A 12,856-nucleotide genomic window follows, 5' to 3' on the forward strand; every position below is an offset into this window, starting at 1 on the left:
CCATACTTCTACACTTGCAAGATCAAAGACATGAAACATCAGTGTGAAAAGGAATGTTTAATGCACATTCAGTGGAGTGTTGTAGCTGGAGCAGTACAGTTCCTTGCAAACCCCACTTTACATTGTTGGCCTGTGGGGGGCCAGCCAGAGTCCTTCAGGGAATGACAAGTACATCAGATGAGGATGAGCTCAGTCCGCAGTCTGATAGCTGTGTCATAGGTGACCAAACAGAATATGGCAGTCCATGTCGAGGTCCAAGGTGAGTGTCGCAGAGTGCATGGGGGGACAGTGGAAGGTGATGATGCAGAGGGCAGAACCAAGCAGAAACAGGCCATCTGTCGGAGATAAATGCTACTGCGTCCTCTGACAACGGAGGCAGATTCACCCTAATCTTTGTCCTCTGCTGTTGCATGTGCCTCACATGTGGGTGGTGGTGTTCTGTATCCAGCACTGTGTGGCAGTGACACCTCAGGGGCCGGAGGTGGAATGTCTGCCGCACCGTGTGACACTGCCACATCAGGGGCCGGAGATGTAGCAGCAGCATGCATCAGCGCCAGGGCTTGTGGCAGCAATGCCATGAGCTGGGTCTTTATGGCATTGAGGGACCCAGCTACCTCTCGCTGGTGTGCAGCCGTGGCAGCCGCTCTTTCCGCTCGAGTCCGCTCCATGTCCTCCATGATCCTATTAATTTGTCCCAACTCCCGGGCGAGCGTGCTGGAGCCACTCTGACTAGACAGTCTCAGAGTCTGGACTCTAGTGATGTCAGCCATGGTTCGTTCGAGAGCATGGAGCAGACTGTGGGTGTCCGTTAGGGACTGTGAGTGATCCCTGATGGGACGTAGACACCCACGTTTGGCGTCTAGTTTGGCTGCCATGTGTTCGAACCCCAACTGCAACTGTTCAGCCAGCTTCTCCTGGCACCCCAACACACGCCGTTGGAAGGCCATTTGTTTGTCATGTGGGTCCTGGGAGGCAGCCCTCGTTACTCACACTGTTGCTGTTGTGTCCAGTCATGTTGAGCAGTGTCCGGGCCCCCAATTACTGCAACCGTCTCCCCACTGATGACTGTGGACACCATTTCATCCATCTCGTCCAGCTCCTCCTGTGGCGCTGGGCTCCCACCTCCAGTCTGCATTGCTGCCTTCCGGTGCTTGTGAGTTTCTCCTTGATTTTGCGCTTCACATCATTCCATCGCCTCTTGACCTCTTCCATTGTCCTCTTCAGCACTCCGACTGCATTCACCTTGTCCACAATGGTGTGCCATATATCATTTTTAGTTGCCAGTGACACAGTGAAGGTGACGAACAGTAGTTGATGGTGTTCTATCACCTCCGTTATCAGGATCCTGTTTTCCTGCAGACTGAACCGTTTCTTCTTACTCTTCTTGTCCTTGCCCTTCCCTGACCCCGAGGTCCAAGGCTGGTCATCCGGGCTTGTGGGTTTCTGGTTGTCCTCTGTACTTGCTCCGGCTCCCACCATTGTGCTTCGCTGTTGTTTGGCTTTTGTTTGTATGTTTTTTTCTACATTTATAGTGCATTTTCCCGCTTGACGCGTGGGAATTGCAGGCCTGTGGTTGGTTTTCATTTATTTTTCTATCGCGGTTGGCGTCATCGCAGCTTTTTTCGCATTCATGTTCAGCATTTTTGCGGCGTCGCGTTGCTTTTAAAGCGGTCATTTGAAGCGTTATTGAGGAACTATTGCATGGTGCTGCCGGGTTGAGAATACTACATTAACACAGCGTTGTTTTCCCGCGATAGACTGCAATATGCAAAGTTGTGTTAAGCTAATATTGCAATGTTTATCACACGTTCTTGAGAATATACCCCTAGATTTCCCTTTACTTCTCAAATAGGAAGCGCACCCCACTAATGAGTCACATTGCTTGGGTCACAAACAAGCTTTGAACCAGAGGGTTTTCTCATTGTACCATGGAAATGTTTCATGAGTTGCCATTTTGTTGTCATACTGGTGCAAAGTGTTTTGCAAATCGAATCTCATCATCCAATGGTTGTTCGCTATGCCTTCATTTTAATTTTACAAAATTTGATTTATATGTGCTACAATTTCCTTAAGCAAAAGACAATGAACATTTTAATTATTTTTTTATTTTACAGAGATATATCCAGTGACACTTTTTCATATAATTTAACTAGAAAAATAAGTAATTTAGCCCATAATACAATCCCGTAACTGTGCACAGTTTCTTTCATAACAAAGCACGCAAACGTATTTGTTGTGATAAATGCAATGGATTTTGATCGGTACTTGTAGAGGGACTGGCTGAAGATCGTGGCAATGGGGTGAAGAGACAAATGACAGATTTAAAAACATCTTTGCATAGACTGATAAGTAAGTAATTTCCTGGAGATTTCATGTTCCAGACCATCACGCGTTGACATAAAATGTCATGGTTAGTTACAGAAGCGAAAAAATTCAAGTCAGTTTCTGATTTAAAAAAAGACTGTGTACCCATGCATTATCTCAAATCAATAACGATTCAAACCGAAAGGAAGATTTAAATGTATAAAAGTAATTAGAGAAAGCGTTCATATTAATTAAAGGGTTTCACCCAGAAGCAGAAGCACCGAAAAATCTGTCAAGAACATTTCGTTGTTTAAAAAATGAAAGGAGAAAATAGGCACAGTAAATTTTAGTAAATAAATTGTAGTTGTTGTTATAAACAAAATTAATCAACACAGATGTTGCTTGAAGTTAGGTATTTTCTGCATAATAAGCCTGTCAAGAAATTGGAGGGTTTAAAAAAAACTATAATGAATAGAACATTTGTATTACAATAACATTCGTTCTTGTCTAGTTAATCAATATTTCAATTGCCATGGAAATGTGTGATAGCTCTATCAGAAATAATAAATTGTGGAATAGATAAATTGAAACCAATTTAAAAAACAAGACAGCTTATTACTAAAAAAAATCCTCATTTGACACCTACAATTCAGAATATAAAAAGTTGAATTTTTTCAATACATACATTTAATGCATTCCCTTTTGAATTATTCTCTTCATCATTGTAATAACGGAAACGGGTTTTAAAGTCTGTCATTCTATGCAAAGATGATATATCGGTATCTGTGACATATTTTTCTCCTAATCAAAGGTTTTGCATCATGTTAGTGAATTATGAGCTTCATTGTAGAAACGCCCAATGAAACTATTTTCATACACAAGATATACAAGAGGCATAACCGGATATTGTATTCTGATTTAATATTGCCATCTGATATTTACAGAGAACTCAACCATCAGTCGTATGGTTTACTGTCATGTTGCCAGAAGACATCAACCTCATTTTTGGAACATGACACGTGAATGTCTATGATATAACAAGAATCATAATATTTTGGCTTTGTTCATTGTGAAGAAGTGACATTAGTAAATGACGAGCACTGGACAGCAGAGGAGCACTCAATGAGAGAAGGATTTGACTGGAGACTTACCTGGAACTAAAAAAAAGAGAAGAAAATGATAAGCAACTGAAGTGATTCAGAAAGGAGAGTCCCTTGGCAGAGTCCAGGATCCCGGTGAACAGAAATGTGTTTCTGAATATGCACTTTGATTTCACTGTTGAGTTGGACACCCTTTTAGATAGTATTTGAGACTAATTGCAGGCGATATCAGTGGCTAGTAAAGGAGTTTTCTTTAACCCATCAATGGTGAGAAATGTTGGATCTGCTTAGAAGGCCTTTTAGAATATTTGTCTTTATTTTGGGATCCAATGGAGTAGAATTTAGAGAACTGTTAAAAGAACTATTATAAAGTATTTAAGGCAATATTCAGATTTGCCTTGAATGAGATAGTCCTAGCTCCTTTTAGCTATTTGAGAGATATCTTTGGACTTCACACGTGTCATTTTTCAGAAGTTGTTGGGCATAATAAGGGGAATTCTAAATCATTTAGGGTAAGGCATTAAGGCATCTTGGGGTATTCTAAAGGTTGACCAGATCAAACAAGGGTAGATTTAAAGAGCAAAAGAAAAACAAAATTGGTTTAAATGAAATGTGATCTCAACACCTAATGTTTATTGATGTTTTTGGTTTAAAATTGATCCAGTTTAGCCACAACCTAACAGCTTTTTGGAGCAATAGCAATGCATACTGATATTTATTTGCTGCTCTGTGTGAATATTTTGAGTAGTTTGAGGCCTAATTCTTGGGCCCGTTTTGAATATCTCAGTAAAAGAAAGACTCTTTAAATTGAGGGCCCGCCTAAAGACAACTGGAAGTTAGTAATGGTTCTAATTAGGAGAACATATAGTTTAACCATAGGAATATCTTTATTTTCTAAGAAGGTACATTTGAATGATCATGTAAATGAGTTCCACCTGCTACTAAAACAGAGACCTTTTGAGCACAAATTAATGACTTTTTCCAATTTACACTTTGAAGAACAAAGGGTGAAAAGGAAGAGCTAAAAATGTAGATTGGAGTATAAAATTGTTGAAACATTTATGTTAATCACAGATCACGGTTAGTTTAGAATAAAGGGAAACATTCTCAAATTAAAGATTTGGGGCCATATTTATCAAAACTTCACGCAGCATATGGCAGCAAGCCATCTTGCTGCGCTGTGCTGCGTGAAAGGGCAGGAATGTGCCATATCTACCATTATATGGCGCACTCCTATCCTTTCCTAGCGCTGGTGCACTTTTGACTGCCTACACCAATGCAGGCACCGTTGCGTCATGGAAGGATTGTTTTTGTGCAGGAAAAGGCACCTTCCTGCACAAAAACAGTTCTCTGAGGCGTTTCCCTCTGTCTATGTGTGCCTCAGGATGTAGCACACGTAGAAAGAGGAAAAAACAAGGGGAAATAAAAATATTTCTCCTTGCTACACCTACCCTGGGAGAGTGCAGCATTCTGATGCTTTCCCGGGTCTACCACTAATCATTAATCTGGGAATGTGCTAAAATCCATTGGTGGATGAGTGGGAACATCCACGCTCCACCCAGAGGCCAAGTAATGAAAGGCAGCAGCTGGCTCTGCCTTGGGTTACTCCGGATTTACCGAGCACTGCAAGGCCACACATGGTGGACTCGCGTTGCTCAGTTAATCTGACTTTAGCATTGTGTTGTCCTTGCGTTACCTTGCATGACGCAAGGACAACTCAACACTATGATAAATCTGGCCCTTGGAGCTTAAGTACAAAAATGTCCAAGGCATATCAGTACACCACTAAATTAAGCAGGTGTGCTGTGCAAGAAGTTTGCATTAAGAGACCTCAGCAATGAAACTAAGAAAAAGAACATGTATTATTTTAATAGTTCGGTTTACACCTGTGCAAAGTATCCTTTTTAAGACCAACAGACCTACGCTTGAGTACAGCCTGGTAATGTCAGCAGAAATGTGTAACAAAATATTTTAGTGTGCCCAAAGCCCAATGCTTAAACTAATATTACTTGTTATCAATACTTCATCCAATGTAATTGTTCTAGTAAGTAATATGATAATACTGCTAAGCTTCAGTCCTTTTTATGTTCCTGTAACCAGACCACTGGTTCTGATGCTAATGTCTGGGCTTGTGCTCCCCCAAAATTAATAAAATGTTAAGCCTCCTCCATCTCTCTTCCACGAAATAGATTTGAACTTCTTGTAAAAGACTTTATGTTGCATTACATTTTAGTCAATATTTGAATTACGTATTTAACACGAATATAGCATGCTACAGCGCATGCTTTTACATTGTGTTCCATAACAACGTGGTCGTTACAACGACCGCGTTGTTACAACGCGATACCTTTACAACGCAAGTCATTAGATCGACTTGCACTAGATGGCACACAAACATTAGGAATAGTATAATTTACTATTCCAACTCCACCCTGTGCAACAGTAGGGAAGGTGTTGGAATAGTAAATCATACTATTCCTTAGGTTGAAGCGCCAGCTAGAGCAAGTTGATCTAATGATTTGCGTTGTAATGGCATTGCGTTGTAACAACACGGTCGTTGTAACCACCGCGTTGTTGTGGAACACGATGTAACAACCGTGTTGTAAAAGTTGTTTCCCATTTAGCACCTGGAACAGTACTCTGAATAAATTCCATATCTTTTTATGGTACTGAGAATGCTTAATTCTGAACCGCCTCCACATGTGTCACTGTAGTCAACCACAAATGTCGAAAGAATTCATTTCTACAGATCACAGATCATTTTTTGCCCAGAGCTATAAATAATCATTGCCTTTGTGCACTGGGTACCAGACTAAAAATGTTCATTCTGGAAACCATTGGTGCATTGTTGAGGGTGACTTTGACACACTTCTTTGAAAGATGTTCAATAGAGCTACCATCCCTGATAGGCTGAACTAGCTTGTGGGGGAATCACAGAATTACTGCATCAAGATCTTTCCAGTGTTGGAACTGGAAAATGTTTACTCTGAGATCTCAGAAATTAGGTGTGGCAAAAGGAGGGATCTGTATTGGGAGTGCAGTCACGATGAGTAAAGTCAATTACAGTCATCCTAAGCATTATGTTTTACTCTTCCCTGTCCGCCCCAATGAAACAAACAACTCTGAAAAGTGTGATAGTAAAGCTGTTCTGCTGTACTTAATGTTCCAGAAGAAAACTGCAGTTTAACATTGTTTCAGACGTTCAGCACTGGTTAACAGGGCTGTAAAAGAATGAGGCCTCCAAAGTGGTATGGCATAAGAAGGTCTGGTTCCCCCCTCTCTGAGCTCCTGTCCTACTCCTAGTATATTTGCCCTCCTCCTGTGCCTCCTCCTCCTCCTGGTACTCCTGTTATTGGTGCTTTCACAATCTCCTCATATGCCATCTGGTCCTCCTCCTACTTATGGTCCTGCTCCTGGTTCTACTCCTCAACACTCTGTCATGATGCCTTCCTATGAGTCTGGACATGAACTGGTTCTCATGTTCCAGTGTCTCATATTCCTCCTCCTCTTCATCATCATCAATATTCTATTGGTCCTTATTCTCCTTTTCCTCCTGGACAATCCTTGTATTCCTCCTACTTCTGGTCTTTCCATCCTGATCCTACTGTTCATCCTCATGATATTCCTTCTCCTGGTTCAAAGCATCCTCCTGATTTGGTTTTCCTACCGGTACTCCTCCGCCTCTGGACCCCCACCTAGTCTTGGTCCTACCCCTTAAAATCTTGTGGGCATATTAACAAGGACCGCGTTAAAAATTATCGCCGGTTTAGCGGCAGAAAACTGCAGCTAAAGCAGCGATAATGGGCTTGATAATATGCCCTTGAGAATTCCAATAGAGGTCCATGTTCTGGTGTGAACATGGGCTTCTATTGGAATTCTCCAGGGCATATTATCAAGCCCATTATCGCCGCTTTAGCGGCAGTTTTCTGCCGCTAAACTGGCGATAATTTTAATGCCGTCCTTGATAATATGCCCCTTGGTCTTCCTCATCCTGGTCCTCTTTTGGCTCCTGAACCTGAACTAGTGCTACGGGTGTTCTTGGCCAATTTAGTCATGAAGTTTCTGGTCTTCATCGTTCTCCAGTGTCTATCAAGATCCTGATCTCATTTCTGGCTTTCGTAGTCCTTGTGACCTGGATTTGATCAGCCTGTTGCTGACCTTTCTGTTCCTGATCCTTGCGGCCCTTCATATGATTTTTTTCTGGCCCTGTTTTTCGACCCTCTCTGGTCCTGGTTTTCTTGGCCCTGTTCCTCCTAGTCCTGGTCCTCCTTCAGATCGTGAGCCTCATTGTGAACTTTTTGGTCCTGGCTCTGTTCCTAGCTCTCCTAGACATGGTCATGTCTTGCTCCTCTTGTTCCTTTGGTTTTCTTAGACCTAATCCTCCTAGTGCTGTTCTTCGTAGTGCAAGCTCTACTAGTCCTGGTCCTTCTGATCCTGGTTCCACTAGTCTTTCTTATCCTGATCCTCCTCATCCCTATGGAATAAGACACACTGCTGTGGGTTATTCAGGTCCTTTTCCCCCTAGTCCTAATCTTACTGGGTCTTACAGACTTTGGTCCTCCTGGTTCTCCTGATTCTGGTCCTCAAGACCATAGTTCTCCTGATGCTCCTGGCCCTTTTCCTATGGTCTTTGTTCGGCTCATCTTTCTGATCCAGGTCCTATTCGTCAATATTCCCCTGATTCTCCTGGCACTATCTACTGTTTCTCCTTCTCTCTTCACCCAGGTCAGCCAGGTACCACCTGCAAGCCAGTTACTCAGGTTTGTAATTGTTTTTTTCTAGTGACTGTCAGATTTTATGCTTTGAGAGTGGGGCTATGGAAAATTGAACAAGAGCTCCCACTAGGGCCCTTCTCAACAACCCTTTTTTTGTCAGTGCTGGGCCTAATTAGAACTGTATATAAGACACTTCCTGCAAAGATCTATGTGTATCAAAAACGTTTCAGGGCATAATAAAATTAAGTTAACTCGGGTTTTTGATATATACTTGCTGAAGAGAGATGTTTGTCATTTTTGATCACAGAATCTCTCAACACCCCCACACCCCCGTGTGCTTTTGCTGGCTCTGAGCACAGAGAATGACCTTTTCACTGAAAACACCTGGCTTAGGCCACCTGCTACCGAAATATGTGTATTGGAACAAGTTTCAAGATGTAAAGGTGTTAACCCTTCTTTTTAATGAACTTAGTGGAGAGAGAAGCGCTGTGTCTGGACATAGGTTTGAAGCATTATAAAAAAAAACTTTGAGGATAAATACGCCTGCTTCAGAGTATGTATCCTGTAGGTCACAGATTTGTGCTTTACAGAAGCTCAATGGATTGAGGGTCTTGTTGAGAAGTTCACTTTGTTACCTGAAGGTAACAGGTTGCAATCCTTGTAAAATAGCTGAATGAATAATGTGTGTGCTTCAAAATATTACTATGTAAACTGCGTGACCAGTGTTTGAAATCTTAGTGAATTTAAATCAATCATGTTATTTGTTTTTGATGAAATGGGTTCAATTAAATTGGTATCACTAGACCCTTGTTATTAAGTGCCAACAATCTGCTTGAATTGAATGCAATATAAATGGATATTATGAGTGCTTTGAATAGATATAGCTGACATTTACAGAACTTCATATTTTACACACATGCTGAGACTGGGGTAATCTAAAAAGGTTTCAGATCACGGTTTTTCTCATAAACTTGTTAAGTGGCATGCTGAGCGTGAGCTGTCCTCTCCTCAATGGCCAGGCATTAGGTTCCAGCTGTGCTTGAAATGGTCTCCCACTGCTTCCAGCCAGGACTTCTAGCAGGAAGTTGATTGTCTATTTGCATTTGATTTCCTCACTGAAGGTCACAGAGATACAGACTGTGAATGTGCCCTGCGGCTGCCGCTGCTGTGTTCCTGTGTCACCATCCTGCACGGGAAACGGATGGGAAGAAATGCTGGGACTAGATCAGAAGCTGGTTCCAGATAGCTTTTAAACTCCGAATTTGGCTGGATCCCACTCTGTTCCAGCACTGAGTCCCCCCAAACTCTCCAGATAAGCCAGCCGCGACGATAGTGGGTGTCTTCAAAAAAACTACTTGAATTTGATGTATGTTTTGAAGATTATTTCGTCTCTGGAGAATGCATCAGAGCAAGAATTTCTGACCAGTCTTTTCTGGGACCGGAAGTGCCCTAATCCCTGTACCACTATCATTCCTGCTTTGCGTCTGACCCCCTCTCTGTGATACTTTACTGTGAAGCTTCTGCCACTGCACACCAAAACAGCAATTTCTCCTTTCTGTTTTGGGCACATTCCTGCATGAATGTTTCTGCCACCCGTGAGTTAAAATGAAAGCTTGCACAGAAAGAAGGCTTGCAGTACTTTCAGTCAGCGTCAGCAGGTGTGTTCCCTGCACTGTTCTAGGATGCCAGCATCAATAGGGTCTTAAAAGCCAAACATAAGAGGCTCCAGGCAATTTGTTTTTCTTTATATCTTTTCTTCATATTAGTTTTGTCATTCTGATATTCTTCAGGATGCCTGTTCAGCACATCTGCTCTGCCTCTGACACGTGTTAACAATATGGTCCTGCCCTGATGTGGCAACCTACATGCGGTTTCTTCTCAGGCAAAACTTTAAACAGAGGTTCCTCTAGAGGTCTTTCATAACTTCAAAAACCCTACACCTAGCTCTCCAAATCTCTCACTGTCATAACGGTGTAGTAATGTGAGCACACACCTTCTTACATGTTCGATGTAGGACATCCATGTACGTAAACGTAGGTGTGTTACCTTCGGGAACTTCTAGAGTACAGCCATTGGTGAGATATTGTCTTTTACTCACATATTCAGGGAATAGTAACCAATGAAATGCAAAAGTTAGCGCCCTTTTTATGTGTCCCGAAATCGTACTCAGATTAATGATCTAAGATGCGTCCTTCTTTGATTGACAGATCACTTCTTGGCAGGTGGTTTTTTGGCTGCTGGTTTGCCACTGGCGCCTCCTCCTTTTCCTTCCGTCTTTGCACCGCTTCCCGACTTTTCCCCAGCAGTTTCTTTTCCGCCTTTCTTTCCTGCTCCTTCTTTTTCCACATTTCCCTTCCCTCCATCTTTCTTTTTAGCCCCGTCTTTATCTTCTTTCGCTTCTTTGCCGTCCTTCCCTTCTTTCTTGCCTTCTTTTTCTCCCTCCTTCTTCTTGGCGCCCTTGGCCCCTTCTTTCTTGCCATCTGCCCCGTCTACTTTCCCGGAGACTGTCGACACTTCCGTTTTCTTAGGTTCCGCTTTATGAGCTGCAGAGATAAATTAAGCAAAAGTTAGCCACACGTTTTTCACGTTTTCGACAGCTCGACTATTTCTTTTGGATAGTGGGTTATGAAAGGTAACTTATCTGCACCCCCTTCGGTTAAATTGGATTCAGTTTTTTTAGAACATTTCTGAATACTCCTTGAATACATAAACATTTGCAATTAAAGTAGGCCATTTGATCAAAACAGACACAAGCTATGTTCTTTGTTTTATGGTTCTACCCATTTAAAATGTTCCTGTAAAACTGACATCTCTCTGCTGTTTTCTGTCTCCTAATTGTGTTCTCATTTCAATTTCAAAGCATCTACATTTGGCTGATAAACCGTTCTGGGGAAAATGAAATATCTCCACCGTGCAGGAACACGAAGAGAGGATTGTTATTTATTGGAGTAGAAAACTTTAATTGGATTTTTAAAACTAAATTTCCCACACTGGTACAAAAACACATCGATGGTTAAACACTATATATGTGTGTGTGTGTGTGTATGTATGTATGTATGTATGTATTTATATATATATATATATTACCTACTGGCAGTCGCCAGTAGGTAGTTATAGTTAGGACCTATTTTCCATAGGAAATCCGCAACATTCTATTTGGAATAACGTTGGCGCCGATTGACGAATCTTCGCGAAATTTCCCCCCCCCCCCAAACAAAAATATATATATATGTATATATATATATATATATTATATATATATATATATATTTCAAAGGCCCAAAAGCTTCGAGGTCGCATTCAACTGCCAATTTACCATTCCGGTTTTGTTCACAAGGAAGCCAGCCTCTGCATACCGGGTAAAATTACTTTATTGTTCCCAAACGCGTTTTGAGGCAGCAGCCTCTTCTTCCGTGGGCAGGCTGAAAAACATGTGACATAGAGTGCATGCGCTTTTGTATGCTGGCTTCTTTGTGGACAAAACCGGAATGGTAAATTGGCAGTTGAGTACGACCTCGAAGCTTTTGGGCCTTTGAAATACAATTAACTTGCACGGTTGTCCTGTCGTGGAGGTCTGCACCATCTTATAAAAGAAGAGGCTGCGCAAACAGGAACTTTGTTGACTTGCGACATAGCGCTGCCAATTTGGAATTAATGAGCCTGTCCTGCATTACGGGGCCCACTGGAGGGCTTTTCAAAGAAATGAAGATTGCTGTAAGAAAATTAAATGTTACATGGAATAAAGAACCACATGTCCAAGGACCCACTGAGGGCAGCATACAAAAGCGCATGCATGTCACATGTTTTTCAGCCTGCCCACGGAAGAAGAGGCTGCTGCCTCGAAACACATTTGGGAACAACAAAGTAATTTTACCCAGTATGCAGAGGCTGGCTTCCTTATGAACAAAACCGGAATGGTAAATTGGCAGTTGAGTGCGACCTTGAAGCTTTTGGGCCTTTGAAATACAATATATATATATATATATATATATATATATAATTTTTATCCTCAGACAGTTGTATAACGGGGAGGAGGGCTCCTGAAACACTGAAATCATTCAACCTTTATTAATACTCAAGTCAAGCATTTAAAAATTGAAGAATATTTGAAAATGAAATAGCCACGCAGCATTATTTTAGCATATCTGCATATGATAAAATTCGTAATCAAGCGGAATGTCAAACTGTATTTCTATAATGGAGGATTGTACACTAGCAACAACCTGTCTGTGGCCAAACATTTCTTCATTTCAGCGAGTTGTTTCACAGTTAGTGACTGTACATTTGAGTTCACACTGCAGATTGCTGTGGGTACGCATGTGGCAACTAGCAGTGCCCAATTTGTAAAAACATAAGTGCCAGGGACCTCGTCAAGAGGCCATTGGAGCTGGCATCACCCATTGCCCCTACACCACCAATACAACTACCAACTATAACACCCCTACAATTGTGACAAATCATGCGATTCCAGGCCTCTAAAGCTACAAGAATGGCTAGGGGGGCAGGTCATTTAAAAAACATATTGAATTATTAAATAATTGATGTTGCGTTAATCTATAAATTAGACAAGCAGTGGCATAGCTGGGGGGGCGTCCACCCCGAGCGGCATGAGATATTGGGGTGGCGGCCTCCCTCCTCTATCACCTGCCGTCTCAGGGTGGCAAGAGCACTCCCCCTGCTCCTCAATGCATTTGCCACCAGGTGGCAAATGGTATAAACGCTCTTGAATACCCCCGC

The 12,856-nt window shown here is 42.0% G+C and overlaps 1 protein-coding gene across 1 annotated transcript in view; it reads right to left on the bottom strand.

Annotated features, from left to right (window-relative positions):
- Positions 1-10,327: 10,327 nt before the first annotated feature.
- The window catches only part of TMIE (transmembrane inner ear), a 632,649-nt gene continuing 630,120 nt past the window's right edge, over positions 10,328-12,856 (bottom strand). The window contains exon 4 of the mRNA XM_085630194.1: positions 10,328-10,662. Coding sequence (XP_085486320.1) covers positions 10,328-10,662 — 335 coding nt within the window. The remainder of the gene's footprint in view (positions 10,663-12,856) is intronic.

Source organism: Triturus cristatus, chromosome 10, assembly GCF_964204655.1.
Source record: "Triturus cristatus chromosome 10, aTriCri1.1, whole genome shotgun sequence".
NCBI lineage: Eukaryota > Metazoa > Chordata > Amphibia > Caudata > Salamandridae > Triturus > Triturus cristatus.